Source organism: Musa acuminata, chromosome BXJ2-8, assembly GCF_036884655.1.
Source record: "Musa acuminata AAA Group cultivar baxijiao chromosome BXJ2-8, Cavendish_Baxijiao_AAA, whole genome shotgun sequence".
Taxonomy (NCBI): domain Eukaryota; kingdom Viridiplantae; phylum Streptophyta; class Magnoliopsida; order Zingiberales; family Musaceae; genus Musa; species Musa acuminata.
The window spans coordinates 50,871,117-50,898,083 of record NC_088345.1 but is presented as its reverse complement, the minus strand read 5'-3'; the positions used below and the strand labels follow the sequence as shown (position 1 = coordinate 50,898,083).

The following is a 26,967-nucleotide window of genomic DNA, read 5'->3' as shown; positions in this document are numbered from 1 at the left end:
GCCGGCTCCATTACCCGGTGGTGGTTGCGGTGGGGTTGGTGGTGTCCGGATCACACCGTACCACTCTCACACTCCCACCGTGCGTTAAAAATTGCATGCTTGAGGGAGCAGCAAAGCTAATGCACCAGAAAGGGTGGATTAAACAAGCATACATCTCGTTTGGTTGATCTTTAGTGATCATGTTTGACTTGGGTTTACCTACATTTTTATCATCATCATTAAGACTTGATTAATCTCACTTAATTGCAGCAATTATCGAAAGGTTGAATATTTTAGCATGTCACTGCAGCTGTCACCTGTAATTTTGCATGGGTACATACGGAAGGGAAAGTTCTCAGAAGGTATCCCAGGAAAAGGTCAGAGAGAATTCGTGTGGAATGGATTCCAAAGTGTTGATCGACATTTGTTGTCTCGTTGATACGACAAGAAAAAGAATTTTACGTGGCGTTGGAAATGATAGCATGAATTGTCGAAGGAGAAGTGAATATTCCCTGCATTTTTGATATTTTGGTTTGATTTTGTTAGTTGAAAAATCTGATTGTTGGAATTGATTATGGAGTCAAAATCAATCCGGTCATATTCCATGTTTGTCTCGTGAGATGTTTGAATTAAAATGGTGTTGAATTATGGTAATTGTGTTGGACCATTTCGATGGTTAGGTTAGTTTGGGAGTTGAGATGTCTGACAATGTGTCTAGAACAATGGTATGTGTTGACATGAAATATATCGATCGTCTTTGATTATTTGACACAGATGTATCGATCACTTAGCATCAAAGTATGCGTCATGTAATGTCGTAGTGTTGGTCATGTCATTATTTATTTATTAGATATGAATGACGTTAGTTTTATTTATTTTTATCAAAATAATTTTCTTAAAAAATATTATACAAAGTGATTCAAAAAATATATATATTTTTATTTTGAACTCAATTATTATCTAATTTGATTATTTTCTTTTCTCTTTATACCTATCTCAAATGCGATTAGCAAGCAATACAATTTAAACCGGTTTAAAATAGGTGTAGTACTTAAAAAACAAACCCGGTTCAACTCATCGATTCGACTCGTGAACCGGTTGATTGATCGAGACGCGATCGGTGGGGGAACGAGTCTGGCGCCCGAGTCGCCCTCCTCATCCGACGAACCACGCGAAGAGTGGACTGGTGGACGGCAATCGCAATCGATCCCCTTTTATCGATCGCTGGCACTCGTTGGCTTCGCCTTCGCATCGATCTCTCCTCGCGCGCCCAATTCAATCGATCGAGGTAAATTCGCCCCCTTCACCCGATCGTCCTATCATTGTTTCTGGTGCCATGTTTCGATTCGAAAGGTTTCGGGTCTTCGAAATCCCTAGCGGTGCTTGTGATTCCTAGATTCTCCGTCGAAGTTCGCAGCTTTCATGGGTTCGATAGACCTTTTTTTGTGCTCGATTCTTGTTTGATCGCACTAGCGTGCTTTTCCCCTCACGGAAAATCTAGTTTTGATAACTGTCCATTCGATTTAGCTGCCTCTTGTTCGTGAGTCTGGTATGTGTGTGTGTGTGTGCATACGTTTGATTGTGGTTTGTACTCAACTGTTCTTGTCCATATGATTTATCTGTAACCTTGATCTTGGCTTTAGAAAATTGATTTCTCCTGATGTACGAATTTTGGTTCGTAATCTTGGACATATCGGATATATAGTTGATCAGTATCCTCGTCAATCTAGCAGAAGAAATCATAACCTTGATCTTTTTTATGCCCCGCCGCGCCCCCCGCACACCCGCCCCGGGTTCTTGTGATACTGTTGTTAGTTGTACGGGTCCGTATGCGCTCAGGCTACTGCTGTCATGTACCGCATGTGCAACATTTTCCAAGTGATACTGATGATCATCTTTCACATGAAATAGAATGTGCTGTAGGTTAGTAGTTTATATATAAATATATAACGTTCGTGCAAAAGGTAAACAAATGTTTGAAAAGGTACCATAAGATGCATGAAGGAGAAGATGAAATCTTGAAACTAAAGAATTTGGATCCGAATGGCTGAAATTGGTACTTTTTACTCTAACTGAATATATAAGATATAATTTTAATAATTCTAGGAATAAATAAGAAAACATAGTCAAGTTGGATGGACAAGAAATTCATTTAAGTAAAAGTCTAAAGTATCTTGGGTCAATTATTCAATAAGATGAAAAGATCGATGAATATATTATTCATAGATTAAAAACATGATGGTTAAAACGACGAATGACATCAAGAATTTTGTGTGATTATCAGATACGTTTGAGATTAAAAGAAAAATTTTATAAGGTAGTCGTGAGACTAACAATGTTTTTATGGATTTGAGAGTTGAATAGTTAAGAACCAATATATATAAAAGAAATATGTTTATTCGTAAACCACTATGTATCACTTCGATAGAGGATAAGATAAGAAAAAATCGTTTAAGATGATATAGGCATGTGCTTAGGAGACCATCGGATGTGATAGTCATAATAGGTGAAATAATTAATGTTAGTGGCACGAGGAGAGCTAGAGGAAAACCTAAAAAATACTTTAATAGAAACTATTAACAAAGATTTAAGTATTCTAAGCTTAACTAAACATATGATTTTTTACGTATCTCAATGGCAACAAAAGATCCATGTAGCTAACTCTAAATAGTTGAGACTTTCAGCTTTGTTATTGTTATTATTATATCGTATGACTTTCTTAGAGGTGTCCATTATGAGATTAGATCAGTTTCAGCTTTCTTGAATTGCATTAAGGAAAGTACATTTGTGCTTTCATGTTATATGTCTATACCCATGTAATTTTTTCACATGCATGTTCAGAGTATGCGTAATTGGTTGTCCTCCTAGTTCTTACACCATTTTGCTACTGGCAGAGGCATTTTTATATCTTCTTTGTCATTCATTCAATTCTAGTTAGAACTCTTTATTCATCAACTTTGAGTAGCTTATATATCGTCTCTCTTTAAGTCTGATTCATAATAAGTATTGCTAATGGTAAAATCTTTGAAATGGTATATCTCCAATCATGAGGTAGAAATATCTAATTTTTTATTTAATCTTCATCTTCTCTTTCTATTCTTAGTTATTTTAGGTTTTCCATCTCATGTTGAGTGGAAGCAGCATGGATGATGATTGGGACTTTACTATCTCAACCAGTTCTGTTAATACCTTGGTTCTATTTGGAAAAACTGGCAACGGTAAAAGTGCCACAGGAAACAGTATTCTTGGTAGGGAGGCATTCTTGTCAAAGCCTAGCTTGTATGGTGTAACGAATACTTGCGAATTGCAAAGCACTATGTCGAGGGATGGTCGTGTCGTGAATGTCATTGACACCCCAGGTAAGTGTAAATATGTCTAGTTCTTGGACTTTCTATTTATTTGTTATATTGAAAGTGCTATTAGATGTTCATGATTGATGTTTCACTCCACAAGTGTCTTTTTCTTTTCACAAATACAGGACTATTTGATCGTTCTGATGAATCTGAGGCCACTAGTAAAGAGATTGTTAGATGTGTAAATTTGGCAAAAGATGGCATTCATGCAATACTAGTGGTTTTTTCTGTTAGATCACGTTTTTCCCCTGATGAAGAGGCTGCAATTGAAAGTCTAAAAACATTTTTTGGTGAGAAAATTCTGGACTATATGATTGTCGTTTTTACTGGTGGAGACGATTTAGAAAGTCATGGACAAACTATTGGGGATTTCATAGGTTATAAGAAGCATCGGTCCCTGCAGGTTTGTGTTCATTCTTGTCTATTCAATTAATATTAACTCCTTGCATGTTGAAATGCACGTGTTTTGAGAGGGAGCACAGTCACATTCTTATCATATAACCGTGTGTTAAATAAGGTGCTCGTCTCATTTATCGATCATGACTTTCTTTTGACATTCTGGTTTTTCCAGCTTGTCTAATTTAAGAAACCTAGGTACTCTGTAATGGCTTATGTGATCGATTGGTTTCTGTTATGTCACTGAATTGTCCTGCAGAAGTTTCTCGAATCTTGTAGACACAGGATTGTGCTTTTTGATAACAAGACTAAGAATGAGACCAAACGAGCTGAGCAGGTGCGGCAGCTTCTGTATCTTGTGGACTCTGTGATTGCAAGCAATGGTGGAAAACCATTTTCCGATAAGCTTTTTGATGAACTAAAGGCAAGCCAATTATGTGCCTTACTGTTTGTATAAGTCATAATTTATTGCGGAAATGACTACGATTATAGTTTATTCACTTATTCTGTTTATTTATTATATAAAATTTGGGAGACAGGAAGGAGCTTTGAAACTCCATCGTAAAGAAACAGTGGTTGAATCTTTGGAGGGTTACTCTGAACAACAGATTTCTGCATTGAAGGAAGAAATATACAAGTCATATGATGATCAACTTGCACGAATAACTGAAATGGTACATATTATTGCCTTTTCTTTTCAAGCATTCATTTAGCATCAATTTTTGAAGTCAAACAACAATTAACCATATTGTTGTCTTTTCATTTCAAATGCTTGTAACCAAGGTTTTCAATTTCGAATGATACCATCCGTACTGGGTGATACGTATTTGTACGCCAGCAAATCGATACGCGGACCGCCCGCTACTGGACGGTACTGTCAATTGGGGTTGTTTCCGCCTTGTTACCACGCGAAATCGGTTGGTGACGTTCTATTTCGACCGTCGCCGCCCACTACGGGGCAGTATTAGTTGAGGGAGAAGGAAGAAGAGGGAGAAGAAGAGAGAGAAGAAAAAAGAGAACCTGGAGATCCGACGTCACTCTCCCTCGACGATCCCGATCTGTTTCCCTCCTCCCTCGCCGGACGCTACAGATGAATGTCGCCTCCTCCTCGTCTGAGGCGACGAGGCCTCGACATCGTCGGGGAGAAGAAGCCTTGGCGATGTCGCTGAGGCTTCGTGAGGAGAAGAAACAAGGTTTTTTATTTTTTATTTTTTAATTTATATATACACATACACATATACATACCGAGCAGTATGCTCTGACGTACCGCTCGGTATACTCGTACCGTAACGAGCTGAGCTTGATACTCCGGTACGGTACGAAATTGCAAACTTTGCTTGTAACATCAATTTATGGAAATCAAACAATAATCAGACTGTATACTTCACGTATATGATGAATCTGAGGTTTAACTAGTGAGAGAAGTTCCTATTGAATGCATCATTGTTCGATAAATCTGTGATCAAAATACTTGGGAGAAGATGATTCTTCTGCATATATGGTAATTATGTGCAGGTCTGTTTGTGTACTTTTGAATGTAACTGTGGATAAGTACATCCATTCAGGCTCTACAGGAGCTGCAATGCATCAAAATTGGATTTGATTAACTTGAACTGTTATTTCTGCTGCTTAAAATTAAAGGGCATAGGGCTCCTTGAAGTGTCGTCATTTTTGTTGATTGTTTTCTTGATGGACAAATGAAAACTTCTGTTGACATGTAAAATACTTGTAAAAACATATTAGCTCCAAAAAGGAAAAAAGGAAAACCAATTAGCTCAATAATGATGATCAAGTTTGTGGAGACCAATTCGAGTGATAGGAATAAATATGTACTTTCTTAATCTTGTTTACAAAACTCAAATGGAGTATTTGTCAGATGTTGGCAATTACATCAAACAGATGAAATGTTTGACTTAGGATTCAAATCTGTCTGCCACTGATTATTCAAGTTGTAATCTCTCTGAAGCTTTTTGTCTTCCTTTCTTCATATTTTGGCATATAATACATTTCTTGTTTTAATAATTATGTAAAAAACTGTGGCTCTTTGGTATCATTTGTGTTGTTTGTGCACCGTGAGCCTCAAGTGAATTGCTTTGTTATACTTTTTAATGGCTTGGGACATTCAGCTTCTTATTGTTGTTTTTGTATACTTCTAATGGCGTCATTGCTTACACTAAGATTTTCTATTTACATATTTCATTGAAAGGCTTACTTCGTACGAAACTCTTAATTTTTTTCAAGGCCTTTGGCATAATTGACGCTCTCAGTGTGACTTATAAAAAAAAAATCTCTATGGGTATTCTTGTTTGTGCCAGAAAAATATAAAGTTTTATACTTCTCATACAACTGCACATTTACTAAAACTGTTACATTTGTATTTGTGGAATTTGGGTATATTATCTTCTTTCATGGTGATATCTGACTAAGCCATCAATTATTGTTTGTACAGGCAAGATAATTTTGGTACTCCAGATAAATGCACCCTTCATTGACTTTTTCCTTCACTTGTTTTTGTGCCACTTGGTTATATATCTTTTCCTTTTGACATCATTTTTAGTTTTTTACCCTATCTTGCCCGTAGGTTGAGAATAAGTTGAGGCAAACGGTAGAGAAACTAGAGAAGCAGTTGGCTGAAGAGCAAGCTGCACGACTAGAAGCAGAGAAGATTTCTCAGGAAGCCAGGACGAGGTGGGATGAAGAGATTAGTAAGCTTAGGGAGAGCCTGGAGAATGCTAGGAGGGATGCTGAAGAATTCCGAATGCGTGCAGAGAGTAATAAAAAGTGTATCTTCCTGTGAACTCAATCTCATCAGGCAGGCAGTTATCTCTACCTTGTGTCTTTTGATTATATCTAGCTTTTGGACCTTTCCATGAGAACTTGTTATATATGTTTTTGGGGAAACAATTATGTAGATACATTATATGCATGTGTGTATGTATATATTTGACAGTCTAAATTGTGTAGAGTTATTTGGCCTTGTCCTCTTGGTTTATTTTCCATAGATCGGATGATTGTATATGGAAATATACGATGAACTTGGGTTATGACACCTGAAATGGTTTCGAACCCTTTAATCACTCCATAACTTAATAGAATCGATTGTTCTTTGTTTTATTTCCTGATACTGTGTAGCAACACAACATTCTTTCGATTGAGATGATGCGACATTAATTTGAACTCATGGGTGATGATGTTCATCACTACATTGGAAGAGATACTCGTGAGATAAATTGAAGTGATAAATAGGAGATCACTGATCTAGCTCTTGTTGTGTCTTCCCATTAGGTGTGTAAAACTTGGTGAGTTGCATGTTAGAATCTTCTGATTGTCCAATTCTAGTGGGATGCATCTCTAAAATGTGCAAAAGCTGGGACAAAATTTGTTTGATTCATCTGCTAAAATGTTGGTATTGTTCACAATTTTGGTGAATTGACCTTTCTACCTTACTTTCATGGAGATAGATTTCACTTACAGAAGAATATTGCTTGTAATTCTTCTCTAGTATCAATTTTAGGATCCCAACAACATTAAATGATCAAATATCAACAGTTCTTCAGTGTTGAATGACAGTAGGGATAATTTTGTGTACCTCATATTTTAAAGTTGTGATGGATGAATATGATATTTTTTGGTATTTTCTAAGGACAACATAAGTATTATTTTTATTCTCTTCCTCTCTCTCTCTCTCTCTCTAGAGAGAGAGAGAGAGAAGAGAGAGAGAGAGCGAGAGAGAGGGGTTCATTTTGTACATCCTAAAAGGAGGAGGAGGAGGAGGAGGTTCCTGTTTCACTTTAGTTTCAACGTGTTCAAGAGATACTTGTAATGGTGTTCTGCAAACAAAAAAGGACTGACAACATGGTAATGGCAAGCAGTTCCTGTGGAGAAACGCCACTTTGCCAAACCATTGGAACTGTCATCCTTCGGTGGACAGCATCGAAACTACACCAAATCACAATGCCCGATGTAGCTTCATAGACAGCATCGTAAAGGAGGAAAGCGAAGAAGACAGGAGAGCGCAGTGACTGTTGCAGATGGAATGAGCCTAACAGTTGGTTTCAGAACCAGAAGAACATCCATGAAGCCATGACCAAAATGCCTGAGACAGTCTTCTGCTACCAGCACTAAGTTTGCTGTGGAATTGACGGTATGATCGTTTCACGCTTCCTTTTCCTTCTTCCTTGTTTAATCTCAATACAAGGTCAAGAGCGAAGAGAAGAAAAGAATCATTCAAGTGATGATGACTGTTTACAGAATACCCTCAGCTCCAACACGCTTAGAGGAACAGAAGCTGTGTTGGCTGTCTTCTGGCGATGGTGGTGGATTCATCGATGCAGGTCGACCTTTGGAGTACCATCTGCACCAATAAAGGTAGTTGAAGAAGTTGAGGAGGCTGAGGGCAGCCAGCAGCCAGTAGAAGAGGTCCAACCTGTCCTTATTCAGGTCATTGTCACTGAGCCATCCACGGCTCGACGAGAGTGATGTGATCTTGTTCACCATCGACACAAGGAGGGAGCTCAGGTAGAAGCCGAAGGAGTAGGAGCAGTACGTCATGGCCGTGAGGAAGGACTGCATGCCGGCCACCGACTGCTTGTAGAAGAACTCGATGAGACCCACCGCCGTGAACATCTCGGAGAGCCCAAAGATGAGGAACTGCGGCGCGATCCAGAAGATGGAGAGCAGCTTGTCGGAATCCACCGCCGTCTCCCTTCTCTTCTTCTCGACCACGGCCGCGGACACCATGGAGACAGCCACGGTGAAGAGGCCGATGCCGATGCGCTGCAGGGGGGTGATGCCGGAGCTGTTTCCGGTGAGCTTTCGGGCGAGGGGGACGAAGGTGGTCTCGTAGACGGGGACGAGGACGAGGAGCACGATGTAGGGGATGGATTGGAGCGACGCAGGGGGAACATGGAACGAGCTGGTGAGCTGGGTGTTCATGGCGCTTCCCTGTTGGACCGACAAGGTCTGCAGCTGCGCCAGAACGGTGTTGAAGATGATGGTGCATGCGAAGATGGGGATGACCGAAAGGATCACCTTCACTTGCTCCACCTCTGCAGCCGTGCACAGCCTCCATGGGCTCTCCTTCTCGTTGGACCCATCTTGAGCTCTCACACAGGCTTTGTCCAAGAACCTTGAGCACGGGAAGAAATCACGGAGTTCACACACCCCGAGATGACGTACACGTGGTGTTATCGGGATTCGGTTCGGTTCGGTTCCGTCCGTTCGGTTTGAACCGGAATCGAATTGATTTATTGGTTTAAAATCGAATCGAAATCGAATTTGGGTGACTCCATTATGGTTCCTGATTTTTGAAATTGGAGACCACGATTCGAACAGAAGATTCAAGATTATATATATATATATATATATATATATATAATAATATTTTTATTTTTAAAATTATTTTTATTTTTCAAAAATTAATAGTTTCAATCAAAATCGAACCGAACCGAACCGAACCGAACCAGAACCACGGATTCAAAGTCTAAATCAGGAGAGAGAAGCTCACCTGAACATGGTGGTGTATCGAAGGCCACCATCGTCGACGTCAAGATGATGGGGTGAGTTGAAGTGGGTTCTCTGAAGCACTCGAGGATTAATGGAGGGGCAGACTTGCTTTCTCTTGGTGAATGCTGCTACGAAGACCTGCAAGTTTACTTCCATCGTAAGGCTGATCGGGTCAAAGAAGCGTTGACCTATGGTTTGACTAAACACTGCGAGGCGGCAGAAGATTCTTCGATCCGGATTGGATCGACCTTAAGATCCCTATCTCTGTTACTTAGTAGGGTTGGATCATACCCTTGCTAGCGGCATGAAGATGCTGCCATGGGGAGGCCTGTTCCTGTAGAAGAAGGCACCGCAGATCAAGATGGCCAGCACCATAGCCATGGCACCTGCAGATACCCCGAAGCCGACGTCCATGCCCGATCTCGTCTGCACCCAAACAAGAACGGTGAGGGCGACGAGCTCCCCGGCGCAGAAGCTGAAGTAGGCGGCGTTGAAGTAAGTGGAGAGCTTCCTCGACTGGTCGGGGTCGTGGTTCCTGAACTGGTCGGCGCCATGGGAGATCATGTTCGGCTTCAGGCAGCCGCTTCCCACGGCCACCAGGTAGAGGGCGAGGAAGAAGACGGTGGCCTTGAAGCCTGTGGCCTCCGTGCAGTGCTCCTCCTCGGATATCATGTTGCAGGGGGGTGGCCTCAGTTGTGGGAGATGTGCTTGCACTGACAGGAGGATGAAGCCCTGCACCAAAGTGAATGCAATCTCATCCTCTCTGCTCGCAGCTTTTGCAGGAAATATTGCATGCAAAAAAGGATTCAATCGTCTTCAATTAAGCTTCGATATGTGTGGATAATTGGGAATCGAAGAACATACTGAGAGCTCCACAAATCCAAAGATAAGCATAGTCCAGAAGCTCCCCAGATAGGAATCTGAGAGGAATCCACCGAGGAGGGAGAGAAGGAAGACAGTCCCTATGAAGTTGGTCACGACATTGGCAGAGTTGGACAGAGGGAAGTGCATCTCATTGAAGACATATGTGATGAGGTTGTTCCCAACAGCAGCGATTGCCATGATTTCAAATGCTTGGATGGCTGCAGAGGAGAAAGGTATGCGATTAGTTCAATTACTTTTCACTGAGAAAAAGATGGAGTAGCAGAATATTCATGAAAGGCACCTCAAGAAACTCAATCATTCTCTGTAGCATAATAAAATAAGGTATCAAAGACCACCTCATGATTTCTGAACCTATGCAAACAGGCAAATGTATTCTATATTCCAACACAGTACACACCCACAAGCTTTGCTACCAATGGTTTGCCATGAATGTCAAGCTCACAAGAGAGAGAGAGAGAGAGAGAGAGAGAGAGAGAGAGAGACCTAATACAAAGGCAGCAGCTCTCATGCCACCATGCTTGTTGGGCCTGCATGGTTTGCCCCTCCAATCAACAGAGACTTCAATCATGGAGTCCCCTTTGAGAATCTGTGCTGTCTGAATGTCCATGGCTTCCCTCTTCACACACTCCCAAGCAGGAGAGGATCTCTTGGGAAGCTCACAGCCAATTATGCAAGAGTGAAGCTCACCTTGCAGGACCTTAGAGACCTTAGGCAAGCTGGTGCAGTTATTTATAGTAGTCTGCTTGGGGAGGGGGAGGGGGGGGGAGATTGAGGAGAAGGTGGAAGAGAGAGAGAGAGAGAGAGAGAGAGAGAGAAGGTGGAGCTTTTTGTTGATGTGATGTGCTTCTCTTTAATGAGAGGATTTGTGATATGAACAGTCTGCCTATAGCTAATGGAGATCTCTGTTGGAGAGTCTGAATTGGTAATGGTTTTGAGCATGCAAAGTGGGAGATCAACAGACAACTTCTTGGAACTCAACCATCCATTATTTTCTGCTAATTCCTCATCCAATCACTGAATATGAACTAAATAATAATGACCAATAAATGGTGATGACATAAATTGCTATCAACAATCAAGATCTTCTATTTGCATGATAATTATTCTCAACAGGGGTATGAGATTGTGCATTTTTTGTGTTGCATCACATGATCAAGCTGAACTTTAGCTTTAATCTTTCATCCACCAATGGAATGAAAATTACATCATCAAAGAGGATGAATCTGGAAAGGAATAGAGAGATGCAAGAACCTTGTTCCATCCGACAATGGGCATACAAACTCTTGGCTCAAATAAATCATCCCCAGTATCCATCCATGCTTTCTGAGAAGAAACACTTGCTGTCTTGTCCAACCCAACAAACAGAACATGTTCTTGGTTTTTCTGCAGAGGAAGAATGTGTTATTGCACTTGTCATGTTTTAGGCACCATTTCACACAAACCATACTATCATTGTTTGATAAGTGTTAGGATTCAAGATGTGAGATTCCCTGAGAATGTGAACATAGCTCTCTCTCTCTCTCTCTCTCTCTCTCTTTCCTGATGAAGCTCCCTTGAGAACATCTTGGTACACCAGTAGTGGAACTTGGTCTTGCTTTCAATTGATATGTGGCAGGACTTCTCCTCTACATTGACAAGACTAGTCTTTTTCTCTTCCTCCCTTCATCTCTTATCCCACCAACTTCTACTGTAGAAGCAGATAACTTTCCTGCTGATCTGCTCAAGATTCATAAATGCTATCTTAGTTGTTCCAAATACAAACAGAAATACTATTATATTCTACACACCTCAAGTGTAGCCAACACCTGGTCACCAACTTTATTTCAGAGAAGGATATTGTTTTCTATGGAGTTCATTGTCACTGACATGGCAAGGATTTCCACACAGCTTGAGATAAAGCACAGCAATATAGATAAACCTATACAGTATTCACATGTGTTCTACCCATGATTTGTAAGAATATATATATACACACACACATCATTCTCTTAGGAGAAGCAAAGAACTGTAGGCTAAATTGATGTTACATAGTAGGTGTTTTCCAGATAGTGGTTTCTCCTAAGAATCAATGTCACAGCTCAGCTAAAGTCCATGTAAAAGGTATCAGCAAAGGTTGGCACAGAACATGCTTATGCTGCCTACCTTGATTGCTTTTTATCATCTAGCTTCTTGGAGAATGTGTTCCTGCATGATCTATTCACATGGAGAATCAAGTGAAACTCCAGCTATGTGGTAGCAGCCATTAATTAACATCAAGATTTACCAGAGCCCTTCCACCATTGGTTTCCAGTGCTGCACTTATTGCTCCTACTAAACACATACTCATCATCACCACTGCCTCTCTCTCTCTCTCTCTCTCTATCTATCTCTCTACAGCTATTTACCACCACATGTTGCTGCTGCTGTCATGTCCTCTATTTACCAACCCACTGTTGGGTGGTCCTGTTTCACCGATTGCCATTTCCACCAGTTTTGTTACTCTTGTTTGCTGTGTATGCCAACAAGCTGTGCCTCAGCCACATAGATAGCATTCAATTGTTGTAAGGTTATCTGTTGATCTGCATCAGTTCTTCAGAGCACATCCCTACCATGTATTGCAGGTTGATCCATCATATGATGAACCTTTGCTTGGAGCTTGGATTTCAGTGGACAAAATTGAGCAATTAATCTGTCAATTAGATGACTTTACCCAATCAACAAACATAATTTACTGATGATCCATTGATCGATACGGGTCAAGATTCGAATCACAGAGAATGCTCAAGGTAGGCTCTTATGTGCCCCAGCCTAAGATCAAATGGATAAGAAAGCCACACCAGCAGTCAGCAAACTGCCAACTCACAGGTGTGCAGTGAAAGCTCTGCATGAGGGGGAATGGTCCATTCGGGAGTAGATCATGAGATGTATGATTCTTTTCACCATGATCTTGTGGGACCTGCTGAGCTGAGAAAATCCACATAGTTTGGCTGGTGGCAAGGAAAAGGATTCAATGAACAGCACCAACACCACATCTCTTCTGCCATCATGTTGGGTCAAAGAGACAATAGCAAGATGCCAACTCTCCAAAGAGACTGATGTTTTCACAGTCTTGTAGATTTTTCTCTGGAGAGGTAGGAGAGAGTGAGAGAGAGAGAGCTGCAAGAGTGCAAATGAAGCAAGGAGGCTGTAGATTTGTAAACTCTTTCTCAGCCAAGGACAAATTCTCTTGTGCAGTATGGTCCACATGCTAGTGTTTGATCTAGAAAGCATGACTCAATATTTTCTTTTCCTTTTTTCCTTCTGTCTTTGTACATTTGACCCATCTGAGGATGTAATTGTGCATGACTGGCTTTACTAGCATTGCAATTGCATGATTTCTGAACAAGAACATCATAAAAGAACTGTGAGTTTTCAACTACAAAATCCATAGAGAAGAAGCTAAGGCAAAAAAAAAAAGAGATTATAAATCAAAATTGAGATTGATTCATTTTCAAAATATAAGTTATGGCAAGGATATAATCCTTGTAGTAAATGGTTTGGACTGACAGGAGTTTCAAGTCAGTGAAATGAATGCTAGTGATTTTTCATGGAAGATTAAATGCTTTTGATAAATAACTAATATTCATTTATTTCACTAAGAATTGCTGAAAAGTAAGGCCATAAAGCTGAACAAAAGGTGTGACTGACCTTCTGTTCCCTTGTGCACAACCTCTGCTCCTTTCTTCTTCTTCTTCTTCTTCTTCATGAAACCCAATGCATCTTTCTGTGGCAAGTTTGATGCTAATGGTGACAGTATGCTTTTCTGCACAGAACAATACTTGCAACACCATATGCAAAGTCCATATTTTTATCCTGTTTTAGATCACTGAAATAGAAGTCAGAGGGGTCTCAAGAACTGTTTGTTCCTAATGGATGCCAGATTCTTGGATAGAGATGGTGACCTTTTTTCCCCTCTTCTGCTGTGGCTCTCCAAAGTCAACCCTGGGTTGAATTCTGGTGATCTCAAATGGGTTGAAAAGCATGTGGCAGCACAATGAACCCCACTATCTGATATAAATTTTATATTTATATATATTTATAAACAGTGAAACAACATATTCAGGTATTGCTTTGCTCAGCATGAAAAATGAAAGGTCAATGGGATTAGATCATAATCTTAATGTACAGTCAGATCCTACTTCTTCATCCAATAGATGGATCTTCTTCCACAGATGCATTGTTGTTTAAGTAAAGTGATCTGAATTAAGAGTTTGGAGAAGTTTGTCAAAGGATAGAATAGATTGATAGATAGAAAGAGAGGTCAAGTCATTGAGCAATGTGGACATGGAGAATATTATTGTGCATTTGAGCATATAAGGAATCTGAATTTGTCAACCTCAATTAATAGAACTATCAAGAAAAAAAGGAAAAATGAGAAGAGTGAAAATTCAACAATTTCCATTTCACCATTGAGCATTGTGCATTTTGAGAATATGTAGAATCTAAACTTGTCAACCTCAATTAGCATAACTATCAGAAAAGAAAGAAAAACAGATGAAAATAAAAATTCAACTAAGACATATGCCCACATGCCAACAAAAAGAAAAAAAAAGAAAAAATGGAGATCATGGTGGAATTTTTGATGATTATTGGTGCTCTTACTGACCAAATATTTCTCAAAAAATATTTGACCTTTTGGGTAGCTTTGTTCCTAATTCAAATCAACAAATTAGTGTGGACCAATTCAATCTATTCTTGAGATGTGTAAAGAAAAAAATTATTTACATTTTAGAAATTATTAATAAATTATTAATAAATAACCAAAATGATTATTATGAAAAATGTTTAGTTTCAGGAACGAGTGTATTGTTTTTCTATGTTATAAAATCCTTTACTAAGAATCCATGAATACTTCACATCTTACATAAGAATCAAAAGAAAGCAAACTATTATGATCTCATCTTTTGTTTTTAAGAATTGAGACACAAAAAAGCACATTTTGAATGAGAAAAACAAAATTCTATTGGGAATTTACAAGTTTGGTCCCTCACTTGCCTTTTAGTTGAGGTGACATGATAAAAGGAAAGGCCAAACAATTTGGCATGCAACCAAATGACAAAGAAGAGAAGCTGACCATTGATGGACACAGTCCCATCAATGGCATATGAAAATGAGAAGAGGTGGAACAAAGGGTGTCAGCTGAGTCTCTTAACACTTGATGTGTTACTAACTAGTATGATTGTTACAAAAAAGTAGTTTATATATATATATATATATATATATATATATATAATAATAATAATAATAATAATAATAATAATAAACTATTTCTTTTTTAATTAAAAACAGAGACATGAAAAGAGCATTCTGAAGGCAAAAAATAAAGCCGAAATTTTATGGGGAATGCAACAAGTTTGGTCCCTCTTCTTGCTTTTAGCTGAGGTGACATGTTAAGAGGATAAACCAAGCAACTTCACATGCAACCATTTGACCTAGTGGAGAAGATGGCCATCACTCCCAAGTAAGTCAAAACATTGGAGCATAGGAAAGAGTGGTAGAGGTGCAACAATGAGTGAAGAAGATGAGTCTCCAATACTTGATGTGATGGAAACTATTTGTCTTTCGGCGTTGAGAGTGTTGAAAAATTTGAGACAGCATCACATGCACAATAAAATTTTAGATTATTTAAAGAAAATAATTTTTCATCCAATAAAATTTTAAATTATTTAAAGAAAATATTTTTTCTATAAAGATTGATACGTAAAAACTCTTAAAAGTAAAACATGTGTATATAAAAAATACATTAACTAAAGAGATTATATATTCTTTAAAACTTACATATTTACAATAAATGATGAATGAAGTCAAATATCTTTATTTTTATCCACACGGTAAATATGCTTCTTAAATCATTATATACTTTTTTTTCTCCATATGCACCATATGATTAAAAAAAGGAAGTATCCTTTCTTGCTGTTTACATGCTCCAAATTAGGGCTGTCGATTGAGAAAGAGAGGAAGGGAAAAGTATGGAAGGTGACAACCAAAAGAAATCTAGCTTATGCCCCATTTGGTTCCCTCCTATTTATAGAGATCCTTATCAACTTAATCATAATAGATTATGCCCTATTGGATATTGGATCTATATCCAACTATCCAAGCCTCTTGGATTAGTGGATTTCTATCCAATAATATTTCATTAGCTCTTATTAGATCTTATCCATAAGATCCAATAATTCAATGACTTATTAAATATCCAATAAAATATGAACTTCAACGGATATCTCGTATTGGACTATAACTTGTAGCAACACCTACTATATATGTGTGACCCTTTAGGCCCAATATTAAGCTAGTCGTGAGTCATATCTATCAAAACTCCTTTTGGCTCAGTAAATTATTATCTTTATAATAATTCACTTGACTCATCGATTGTGGACGTACTATGTCACTACGCCGTAGTCCCTATACGATACAGGAAAGTTTAATTCATTGGACATGTGTGTCTTTAGTTACCATGTATATATAGTCTCTTATCCATCTAATATCCCAAAAACTATATATTGGGCATGGTGCTGTCAATCCCATATAGAATTTATTCGAGTCTCGTTCTAATCAGATTCTCCCGGAAAACTTTTTCTCTCTTAATCCGAATTATCGTGGCCAGGGATTTGCTTAAGCAAGAATACATAGGATATTTTTCTCATAACACTAAGAGTAGATGATCCTCTATCGATACTCAATTGCCCTTTGACTATTACCCTCGATGATCGATTGTGCTAGATCTAGAATTTTCTAACCTATAAGTCCGGTATTAAAGAATTGAGTACTCATGCAGGATATTCTTGGTGTTTCAAGTCTAAGGACCAAATACACAATTGGGATGATAGTATTATTATCTGACTATAAAGTATTATCAACCATATAACATTCTGTGAGCGGATCCCTAGTATCTGCACTATATCCCTAGTATCCCTACACGAGTAGCTATAAGACCAACCACCTCTATAATATAGATATGTATATAGTACACAAGTCTGTTCGATTATCTTGATGTCTCTCGAGTAATCTATGATCGAGATTATTTAAGGTTTATATTTAAAGATGAATTGATCTCATTATTATGATCTCATCACGATCTGATTTTCATTGTATAGATCAATGCATATCATAATATATGCAACATAGTAAAAAAAATAATAAATAATAATAATAATAAATATATATAGTATCACACGTGTCAATTGACTTGTAGGCACTTGACTCGCAGCGAGTACACGGTTGCCTTCACCACCGAGTACAGTTTCATAGTCGTGTGATTGCTCATATCTAGTGGTGCCATTTGAACCATTTGATTTCTAGTCTAAAATTGATGATCCGCTGCCCATTGTGATAATTAGATATGACTTAAATCTAACTCTTATAAATTGAACGTCATAAATTGGTTCTCAAATCTAACTCTTATAATATTTATAGAAAAATAAGGAAAAAAAGACATAAATTGGTTATATCTCATACTAAACGGTCAACACGTGTCATTCTAGATTTAAGTCATATCTAATTATCAAACATATATGAAAATATAAGATATGGAATGATTTGTATGACACATGTGGAACAATTATCCATGAGCCATATCTAATATGTACATTTTAGATTGGAATGTTTTTGTCGGACACATGTGGAGCAAGTATCGAACATGTGATAATGTCGGTAAATGTGGGACATTAATGTAGGATAACCTCATAAAAATGTCATGCATTTTAGATTGCTGGCTATCCTAATTGATAGGTGTTACTTTCTAGTTTCATAGATCCAGTAGCTGTGAGTGCTGTAAGCCTTAGCGTTCATAATGGCCAACACATCCACTTGCAACAGTATAGCATAACCTTCTGTGCTATAGCAAGCCATTTCTTTCTCCATCCCATCATGAGGTATGCCTATTACTCTACAAAAGACACTGATGAGGTAGCAGATCCACATATGATGCCATTGAAAAGAAAAAAACATGAAGTTTTCTTGAAACAAGAAAGCTTGAGAACCACTCAATAATTCTCTTTAACATTGTAATTGAGTTTTCATTCCTACATGAGATCTTTTCTTGACTTGTGTCTTGTTGGATAATTAAGTTAGTAGTCATTTACTTGTCCTTTCAATTCTGTCAATGTTGCAACCATAGGAGACCATAAAGACTTGAACTAGCTTATAAGAATTCATGGTGATGCTGCCATTAATTTTGATTTAAACAATTTGAGACAACCATTTTGTTCAAACACTATAGATGCATAGTAACACATGAGATGTTCTTGTCTAATCATTTTAATTCTCAAACCTAAATCGATGCTTGAAATACAATACTTTCAATTCTTGAGATGCTTAGAAGCCATCAAATTTTTGATTATCCAATAATCAAGTCCTCAGCATGAAAATAATGGATTTGGAGTTGATTTATTTAGGCTTGAATCATAAACAAATGGACACCGAGGAACCCGAGTCAAAAACAGATGAGCATGCAAACCATAGCCTGTTTTGATCTTGTAAACATGTCCGATTCTGCAAATAGCTTTCATCAGATTCAAAATGTCCAGTTCATATTGCATTTACTGTTCAGATCATGTCTACCATAAACATAATCTGCAACGACTTATTAAATATGTCAGGTTTTTGTGGCTTGGCCAATGTCTAGAATACTACATTATGGTCAATATATCAACAGCAATCTATCTCCTGTGAATTCATATCCTACAGGGAAAGAGAACTCCGAAGACAATTCTGTCTACATCCAAGTGTGAGAGCTTGATATATCTTCACTCTCCTTTTGAAGGTGTTATGAGCTGGAAGCTGAAGCAAGCGAGCATTACCATCAAACAAGAACCGTCGGTGCCTCCATTTCAATTCCTTGAGTTGAATTATGTCTTCTCCACTTGCCTGCCCTGAGACTTCAGACCTCCATGTTGGAATGCACTATACCGGCTAGCTCGGAATTGCATCTCCACCATTGTTGGTGGCTTTGAACTTGTCACTTCCTGCTCATACCTTTGTCAGATCTTTCATCGTCTGTGATCCTTTCTTTCCGTTCTTCCTGGATTATAGCATAATAATGTTAAGGGGATGGTGGATGACAAACTTGGTGGAAATGACATCTTGAGTGGCTGGATATCTACCTAAACCCCAAGCAAATCATAAACTCTTCAGTGACATTTTGGATGATATGACTTGCAACAGACCACTTCTCTCATTGGAGGATAACTTTCTTTATATCTGCAGTTTAAATGAAGCGAGCAACACAAATCAATTTCCAAGAGATGTTTCAAAATCTTCAGCTTCTAATCATCAGCTCTCTGACTATTCTGCTGTAATACACTATAAACAAAATGCTGTGAAAGAAACAATGATGTTCATCAATCATCAGTCAACATGCATCATGCATCACTGAAGAAGCAAGAACACTAATTGAAACTTGAAAGACCATCACCTTCATTCATCCATTTAAGTTAATGGGATAAGTCTAGCTGTGTCTCAAACCACATCTGCACTAAGAGGATAACTGATGAAGAAGCATAACTTCTCAAGTCTGTCCTATTAAAACTTAAACATGAGCAAAAAAATGCTTACAATGACAAGTTAACGCTCAAGGACCCGTGGTAGTATATATGGATTCATTCTTAGGTCAAGGATTCAAATTATTGCTATGAATTCTCACACGCTGCAGGCCTGTCTAAAACGAATATAAGTTGTAACATGGTCCCTCTTCTTTCCAGATAATTTCTTGGGCTTAATCGATTCCAATTATTCTTATTTTTCAGACATATTACATGATGGTCTGAGTAAAATACCAGATCCTAAAGCATCATTATCATAATCAGAATCATTAAATGTTTAATTAGCCCAATTTGCAAGAGCTAAACTGATCATGTAAAGATTGGGAAAGTTGCAATCCATTACAGGTGTTTTTGCAATTTTCCCAGCTCAGACTCAAGTCTGAGCTTTCTAGTTTGATGTGGAGTCTGAAGAATTACTATATCTGTAGTAAATCATCGCATGGACATGATGATGCACAATGAAACAGTGGATGAATCCAGGTTCTAGTCCAGCTTTATTTTATTTATATTAGGTTATACTCAAGTCTAGTGAGGATCGAGTCGAGTTAAATTTAGTTTTCATGCATTTTCAGGATGCATTTTCCTTGTTTTTAATTGTAAATTTAGAGAGGCTTAAGAGCTCTATTGTGAGTCAAATTCTTATTTTTGAGTGTCATCTTGAATGTAATTTGGTTAGGAAAGTTGTTTAGCTAATGAGACTACTGTTAGAAATTACTAGAGAACTCAAGTAGGTTTTGTGGGATTACGAGTTTTTAGTCACACTACCTAAACAGTAGTATAGTGAATTACATAAAGAATTTATGCATCGATGTCATTTGAAACACTGACACAGAGAGAATTACTGATAGAAATTGTGACCCGTACCATCAATTCCTTGAATGTAACATGGCTCAGTGTTGCTTAACACTGACATGTACAAAATAATAAGAATCATTGAAACATGATAAGCTTCTTAATGATACATTCTTGACAGGATTAACACCAGTTTAACCAATATCAGCAAAAAAAACTGAAGTTTTAACACCAGTTTAACCAGGATACATGCTCGACAGGATTACACATGCTAGAACATGAACCTTGCAAAACTTGAGGTGCATCTGATAGACAGAGTTGTTATCACATGAAGTACAAGTCAATACATGTCAAAACATTTGGATTCAGAGGTAAGATGCTTTTTTATTTAGACAACAGAAGTTGCACAAATATGCATCAAAACAAACCTTGCACAACTGCTTAAGCACTGTTTCAATGATTTGTTGAACAAAACAGCAACATACATTAAAAGAAAGCCAGTATGTTAACTCATGTTGAAAACAAAAAATAAAAAGCTAAAACAGGCACATTTATCAGAAGAAAGCCAGTACATTAATTCACAAAAGAAACACAAAAACAAAAAGCTAAACCACAATCTAATAGCACTCAAGTGGTAAAGCTAAGTGCATAGGAGCATTGGGCAGTTTCCATCATCCAAAATATACGCAAGCATTTCAACTCATAGTCAAAGATAATACCAACATGGCCTTGGTGATGCCATAGAAAATTGTTAAAGCAGCAACTTTCTACAGTATTTGCAAGAAATGAAATCCATGTTTGTTCCAGAAGATATATCTGTTAAAAGTGAAACATGGGCATCGATTTTCCATGAGCTTGTTTCTTAAGTTCTCAAAAGCAACAATTGATGGGTCAGGTAATACCAATCAACAACATGAACTAGGATCAATCTGAAAAGGAACAGAAATTCTAAGCATAAGTACTTTTGCTTACTCATCTTGTTCAAGCAAGGTGTTCACATCAACCAACATTGGAGACCAGATTCTTAAGGGTCAGTTATTGCTTTCATCCACCAGATGGTATGAGAGAAGTTGCTCTATTATGAAGTTCTTGGAAAAGTAAACCAAAGTCTCAATGAAGTTTAGGTTTGATGCTCCTTCCCCCTATAACACACTCAACAGCGAGAATCTTCAAATAAGGCGCCACAAGAGGCGCAAGAACACTCGAAAAAGAAACTTTAGGACGAAACCCACACAAAGAAGGCCAAAGAGAACACCTCCAAACGCCGGGAAAGATTGGAACGCATCCCTGACGATGATCGCCGCAGGAACGATCCGATCGAAGCGGCCATCATGGATGATCGATCAGTCTCTCTTCCCCCCACACACACACCGTGGGAAGCCACAATAGAGTGACGAGAAGAGGAGAGACACATGCCACGAAGGGGAAGTGTTACAATGGATTCTGTTATATGTCCATTATAATGGGTTCATTCCGTTATAACGAACTTCCGTTATAATGGATAAAAGTTGGGTTTGCCCAGCCGGCCCGTTAGGCCCAAGTAACGGTCGAAGCCGGACTATAAATGAAGCCCTTGAAACGAGGCCGCGGCTTTCACTTTGGACCGCTCGCTCTGGCTGGTGGAGCGGATGGAGGGAATTGGGTTTGTGTGTAGTTCTGCTGCGACGACGACGAGGACGGCGACGGCGACGAAGAGGATGCCGACAGCGGCGGGGATGAAGGCAGAAGCGGCGCCGCGGAAGACGGTGCTGGTGACTGGGGTGAGCCGCGGCCTCGGCCGGGCGCTTTCCCTCGAGTTGGCCAGGCGCGGCCACGCCGTCATTGGCTGCGCCCGCTCCCCTGACAAGGTCCAAGCTCTCCAACACGAGCTGATGGCCGTGTCCCCTGACGCTTCTTCCTCCTCCTCCTCTTCTGCTTCCCCTCCGTCCAAGCACCTCATCATCGATCTTGACGTGGTCGGTTTGTCCTCTCACTTGTTTTGGTTGATATTTTGAGTGATTGCAAGCAGTATTTTCAATATCTTTTTGGTGCAAGTCATTCATGTAATTCTGATTGCGAAATGGGCGATTGTTGTTTGTTGCTATTGATTGTGGTTGATAGCGGAGTGATTGCTGCTTCTTGTTGTAGAGGTCGGATAGTGGAGTCCAGGCGTTGGCTAAGCTTCTCATGGAGACAAAACGGTTTCCTGATATTATAGGTTCGTGAACTCCCACTCAGATGAATTACATTTCGTATTTAGTAAATTTTATCTTCGTCTCACCTATGTTGATTTTGAAGAAAATAATAGTTTGACAAAAAGTTGCAGTAGAGGAACAAATATTGAATTTTTTTTTTTTTTTTACTATTTATGAACAAATAATTGTATAAAAGAGATATAGGACAGAACAGTTGATATATAAATGTAATACAAGGTCAGACAAGTAATATTGTTATCAATTTGGGTCACATAATATTTGGCACTAAATTAGAGTGGATGGCTAAAACAGAATGGGATTTTTAGGGGGTCGTGCGGTATAAGGAAAGTTTTATAAATTTGTCGTAAGGCCATCTATGGTCACAATGTTGGGTGTTTAGAGGATGATTTATTCAACATGGGGATTCTAAGATGAATATATTAAGTTATTAAAAAAGGTTGAGTATGACATGATTAATACATGGAAGATTAGCGACAATACTAGATGATGATACCATTAGGAAGAGTTAATCAACATAATTTGTACAATTTAAGATGTCTATATCAAAGATTGCCGTTTTGGGTACTGGACGCATTTTGATGATTTGGTTAGACTGGTACATATTAGTCAGTACCGATGTACCATGTGTTGATACTTGATACACTGGTACATACTGGTGTTTCGAAGAGGAAAAAAAAGTACTAGGGTGGATGGAAGAAGAAAGGAGGAAGAGGAAGGAAGAAGGAGAGATAGTGGAGGAAGAGGAGGAAGAAGAAGAAAGAAGAGGAGTAAAGGTGCGAGTGTACATGGGGAGATAGAAACTCGTAGTAGTGGTGGCGACGTTGAACGGCAATGACGGTGACAATAGTGTTGCGAGAAGATGGTAGCAACGTTGCAAGAAGATGGTAGCAGTGTTGCAACTTGCAAGAAGATGACAGCGGTGTCGCGAAGTAGTGGCAGGCTAAGAAGCACAGACGCGGGACATGGGCATGACACGACACGGACATAGCGACATGTCATTTTTTTTTAAAAATAGGACATCAACATGCAAGGACATGTGTATTCTTTAATATATAGATAATATTCGATTAACCTAAGTTTTATAGTTTCTATACATAAATTTTATAAACTCAGCAATGTGAACAAATAAATATCACCATACTAGTTAAAGCAATTAAAATTATTTAAATATGGGTATCCAAAATAAATGTTGAGTACATTAAATAATATTTAACAATCTCTAGACATAATGGATGGGCCCTATCGATATTTTAGGTTTTTTTAATTTTTGACTGGTTGCGGGGTGGTCCATGTATTGATCCACGGTCGGATTGGTACGTACCGCCTGTTCCATACCATTTTAGGCAGTACAGTAGTCCTTGATCTGTATATACAAGTTACATTTAATATCTATATAAACTAGTAAAAATAGTGCAACAAGTTGATTGGATTTAGTGGTGCTTGACAAGGAGGACCAAAGAACTTTGGTCAGAAATTAATAACAGTAGATGGCATTGATTCTAGTCTCTTCATCCTTGGCAGAAGTACACAGCAGGATAGATCCATCTAGCTGAAGTCTGAATTAAATCAATGAGAGTAGTGTCTTATCATCAAATCTTTTATATGCTTATTTTCATAAGTTATGATTGTCTATATTTTAATTTTTTTAACAAATGGTTGAAGTGATTCCCCATGACAATGTTTTTTTTGGAGTTCCATCATATTTTTCAGCTTGATATCTGTTTCTTTTCATGCCAATTGAAATCATTGCTGTAAAATTCTTAATTAAGTACTACAATTCTCCTTTCTTAGTGTCTGTTCACCTAAATTTCTTTTGTCTATAGCAACTATGATAATGAGTAGCCACTGAAATGGAGTTTCAATTACAGTAAATAATGCAGGCACCATAAATAAGAACAACAAGATATGGGAAGTTCCAGCAGAAGAATTTGATATGGTCATGGATACCAATGTCAAAGGAATATCAAATATTATACGTCACTTTTTACCCCTTATGATACAAAGAAAGCATGGCACCATCGTGAACATGTCCTCTGGTTGGGGAAGGTCTGCGGCTGCTGAGGTAACGACACCCTCTCACTGGAGTTACTTCCTAGTTAATATTTTACTCCTGTCAGTTATGAAGTCATCCATACATGGCATTTGCTTACAGGTTGCACCCTACTGTGCTTCAAAGTGGGCAGTCGAGGGTTTGACAAAGTCTGTCGCAAAGGAATTGCCACCAGGGCTTGCAATTGTTGCTCTTAGTCCTGGTGTGGTAAACACTGACATGCTTGCCTCATGCTTTGGAAGTTCTGCTTCTCTTTATCAAACTCCTGAAACATGGTAATTCTGTATGTACACATTATATTTTTCTAAATTGTCCTTTTCTTCGCAGCTATTTCATGAGTAGTCTTGCAAGGTTAGTTTTCATAATGGGGTTGAGAATTGTTTTTGTGCAGGGATAGATGAACTGTGTGTGTTGATTATGTCAGAATATTGACTTTTTCAATATCGCTTTACAGGTTTCTAATCCACCACTAAACTATGTATCATGAAGTTAAGATCCATTTGCACCTGTATCCAATAGGTTGTAGAGATTATGCAAAATACTCATGAAGGTTCTAAGAGAAGAGAATTAAAATGTTGCTTCACCTCTCCCTGAGCCTAACAAAATTGGCGTAAATTGAAGTGCAGTGAAGAGTTGCTATGCTTGTTTCAGTTAAAATGGGTCTTATAAACAAATTGTTCATGGAGGTTGCCAATAAAGAAATTAAACCCCCAACTTATGAACAAGAATGAACAAACAAGAGATGTATTTTTACAAATGTTCTTGATCCACAAAATAGAAAGGTGGTTCGTTTATGGAAAATCTTTGAGCAGATTGTTTGAAACTGATCAAATTTGTGCATGAATTTTTTCGCTAGCAACATCAAATTTGTTGGATCGCACATCAGTTGGTCAGGTTGGGACAATCAACTGGATTATAAATTAGTCAAACATATTAGATGCATATTGACTATATGAAACAGAAAACAAAACAGCTAGCCAGTTGGAATTTTTTGATGGAATTCTGAAATGTTCAACAGAAGGCAGTGTATACTTGCCAATTAACTGTACGAGATTGTTACTATACTATTTGAAGGAGGGAAATATTTTAGAATAACAAAATATATCTATTAGCTCATTCCAACTAGTTGTTAATTATGGATTCCGCTGCTGCTGGCTCTTGTGAAAATTGACATGTTGCTTCTGTCATCTACTGATGTTGCTATGTTGAATTTACCATTGGAGTGGTTACATAACACAGGTCTTCCAATAAAACCTGTAGAAGTCTTTCACATTCTAGTAGATTTGTGGATGTTAATTTTGATGCGCACAACTTTTTTCTGACCTTACTGCCGCACACCTACAACTTCCTCATTTTGTAGACTTGGATCTGTTGTCTCATGTCTGTATCAAAAATGGGATTGTATCCTATAAAAATTTCTCAGTTAATGCTATCTTCCAAAAACAAGATCAACTTAGATTTCTCCATCAAGGAAATCTGTCATTTTTGAAAAGAAAAGGTCAATCGCATGTACATTCTGTCAAAGGAGCAGCTTTGATTTGTTGTTAATGTGCTTGCATTTGTTCATTTCTCCATTGATTTTGTGTAGGTAAGAATAAGATCCCATCCATACTTATATTTCCAATGGAGATTTGGCAATTTCACTTTTGAAGTCCTTAGCTCAGCGCAAATCACATAAAAGTTGGTCTTTAGCAGCCATCCAACTTCCAGCTTCTGCTTCCTTTCTGCCAGAATTGGTGTTCGAAATTCTGTCATGAGTTATGTTGAAAGACATTGACTTTCCCCAATTTTCGCATTATCAATTGTGAAAACTCTAGTTAGCATTATGTATGTTAATAACAAAGGCTCTAAGATCCCTGTTTTTCGTCAACATGTTTATCATTTTGTTTCAGGGCTCCTAATGCTGCTACAATGATACTCAACCTCACGACGGAAGATAACGGTGCGTCACTGACCGTGTGAAGCTATCAGTGCTTGATCAGTCTAACCATTTGGAATGATGCTATCGGTGTCAAACTAGTTCGCTCGGTGTAGCCTTTTAGGATACTTTTTACTGCCTTTATTACATATGAATTTAGGAGATCTCTAAAATTATGAATATGCACTCGAGTCCGAACTAGCTTTTCTTTTTCGGTCAATTTGCAAAGATGTGCTCTTGATGCAAACAAGTTCGAAAAATAAGTGCTTGTAATCCTCTTGTTAAACAAGGCCGTCTTTTGTGGTTTTGTGGCCTTAACTTGTTGCCTCTTTTT

General features: G+C 38.3%; 3 protein-coding genes and 1 long non-coding RNA gene across 6 annotated transcripts; 2 read left to right on the top strand and 2 right to left on the bottom strand.

Moving 5' to 3' along the window:
• The first annotated feature begins 1,107 nt into the window (after positions 1 to 1,107).
• LOC135620094 (immune-associated nucleotide-binding protein 9-like) lies at positions 1,108 to 6,705 on the top strand. The gene is made up of 6 exons (XM_065122733.1): positions 1,108 to 1,267; positions 3,083 to 3,338; positions 3,458 to 3,735; positions 3,988 to 4,152; positions 4,268 to 4,402; positions 6,310 to 6,705. Exons 2-6 carry the CDS (start codon positions 3,104 to 3,106, stop codon positions 6,523 to 6,525), a joined length of 1,029 nt encoding a protein of 342 aa, XP_064978805.1. The 5' UTR covers positions 1,108 to 1,267; positions 3,083 to 3,103; the 3' UTR covers positions 6,526 to 6,705.
• Positions 6,706 to 7,866: 1,161 nt separating this feature from the next.
• On the bottom strand, positions 7,867 to 10,845 carry LOC103995956 (protein NRT1/ PTR FAMILY 4.3). Its single transcript, XM_009416725.3, has 5 exons — positions 10,602 to 10,845; positions 10,098 to 10,315; positions 9,525 to 9,965; positions 9,235 to 9,371; positions 7,867 to 8,856 (listed from the first exon to the last, which is right to left on the bottom strand). Exons 1-5 carry the CDS (start codon positions 10,723 to 10,725, stop codon positions 7,974 to 7,976), a joined length of 1,803 nt encoding a protein of 600 aa, XP_009415000.2. The 5' UTR covers positions 10,726 to 10,845; the 3' UTR covers positions 7,867 to 7,973.
• A 7,820-nt stretch (positions 10,846 to 18,665) lies between these two features.
• Positions 18,666 to 21,861, bottom strand: LOC135618371 (uncharacterized). The gene is made up of 4 exons (XR_010488989.1): positions 21,726 to 21,861; positions 21,443 to 21,612; positions 19,241 to 19,337; positions 18,666 to 19,158 (listed from the first exon to the last, which is right to left on the bottom strand). It is a non-coding gene; the product is annotated as an uncharacterized LOC135618371 (long non-coding RNA).
• A 210-nt stretch (positions 21,862 to 22,071) lies between these two features.
• On the top strand, positions 22,072 to 26,951 carry LOC135620093 (NADPH-dependent pterin aldehyde reductase-like). Of its 3 annotated transcripts, none has more exons than XM_065122731.1 (5): positions 22,072 to 22,425; positions 22,598 to 22,667; positions 24,546 to 24,727; positions 24,818 to 24,990; positions 26,608 to 26,951. In XM_065122731.1, exons 1-5 carry the CDS (start codon positions 22,099 to 22,101, stop codon positions 26,675 to 26,677), a joined length of 822 nt encoding a protein of 273 aa, XP_064978803.1. In that variant the 5' UTR covers positions 22,072 to 22,098; the 3' UTR covers positions 26,678 to 26,951. The 3 variants fall into 3 exon arrangements, with proteins under 3 accessions (XP_064978803.1, XP_064978802.1, XP_064978804.1); XM_065122730.1 differs by having other exon boundaries at positions 24,534 to 24,727; XM_065122732.1 differs by lacking the exon at positions 26,608 to 26,951 and adding an exon at positions 26,304 to 26,583 and having other exon boundaries at positions 24,534 to 24,727.
• Positions 26,952 to 26,967: the final 16 nt, after the last annotated feature.

Excerpts from the sequence above, each read along its gene's own strand:
- LOC135620094 (XM_065122733.1), top strand. The coding sequence starts at position 3,104 with ATGTTGAGTGGAAGCAGCATGGATGATGATTGGGACTTTACTATCTCA. Across the intron at positions 3,339-3,457 it reads GAATGTCATTGACACCCCAG|GACTATTTGATCGTTCTGAT; the intron begins GTAAGTGTAAAT and ends TCACAAATACAG. Across the intron at positions 3,736-3,987 it reads AGAAGCATCGGTCCCTGCAG|AAGTTTCTCGAATCTTGTAG; the intron begins GTTTGTGTTCAT and ends ATTGTCCTGCAG.
- LOC103995956 (XM_009416725.3), bottom strand. The coding sequence starts at position 10,725 with ATGGACATTCAGACAGCACAGATTCTCAAAGGGGACTCCATGATTGAA. Across the intron at positions 10,316-10,601 it reads AGCTGCTGCCTTTGTATTAG|CCATCCAAGCATTTGAAATC; the intron begins GTCTCTCTCTCT and ends TCTCCTCTGCAG. Across the intron at positions 8,857-9,234 it reads CGATACACCACCATGTTCAG|GTTCTTGGACAAAGCCTGTG; the intron begins GTGAGCTTCTCT and ends CCCGTGCTCAAG.
- LOC135620093 (XM_065122730.1), top strand. The coding sequence starts at position 22,099 with ATGGAGGGAATTGGGTTTGTGTGTAGTTCTGCTGCGACGACGACGAGG. Across the intron at positions 22,426-22,597 it reads TCATCATCGATCTTGACGTG|AGGTCGGATAGTGGAGTCCA; the intron begins GTCGGTTTGTCC and ends TTCTTGTTGTAG. Across the intron at positions 24,991-26,607 it reads TATCAAACTCCTGAAACATG|GGCTCCTAATGCTGCTACAA; the intron begins GTAATTCTGTAT and ends ATTTTGTTTCAG.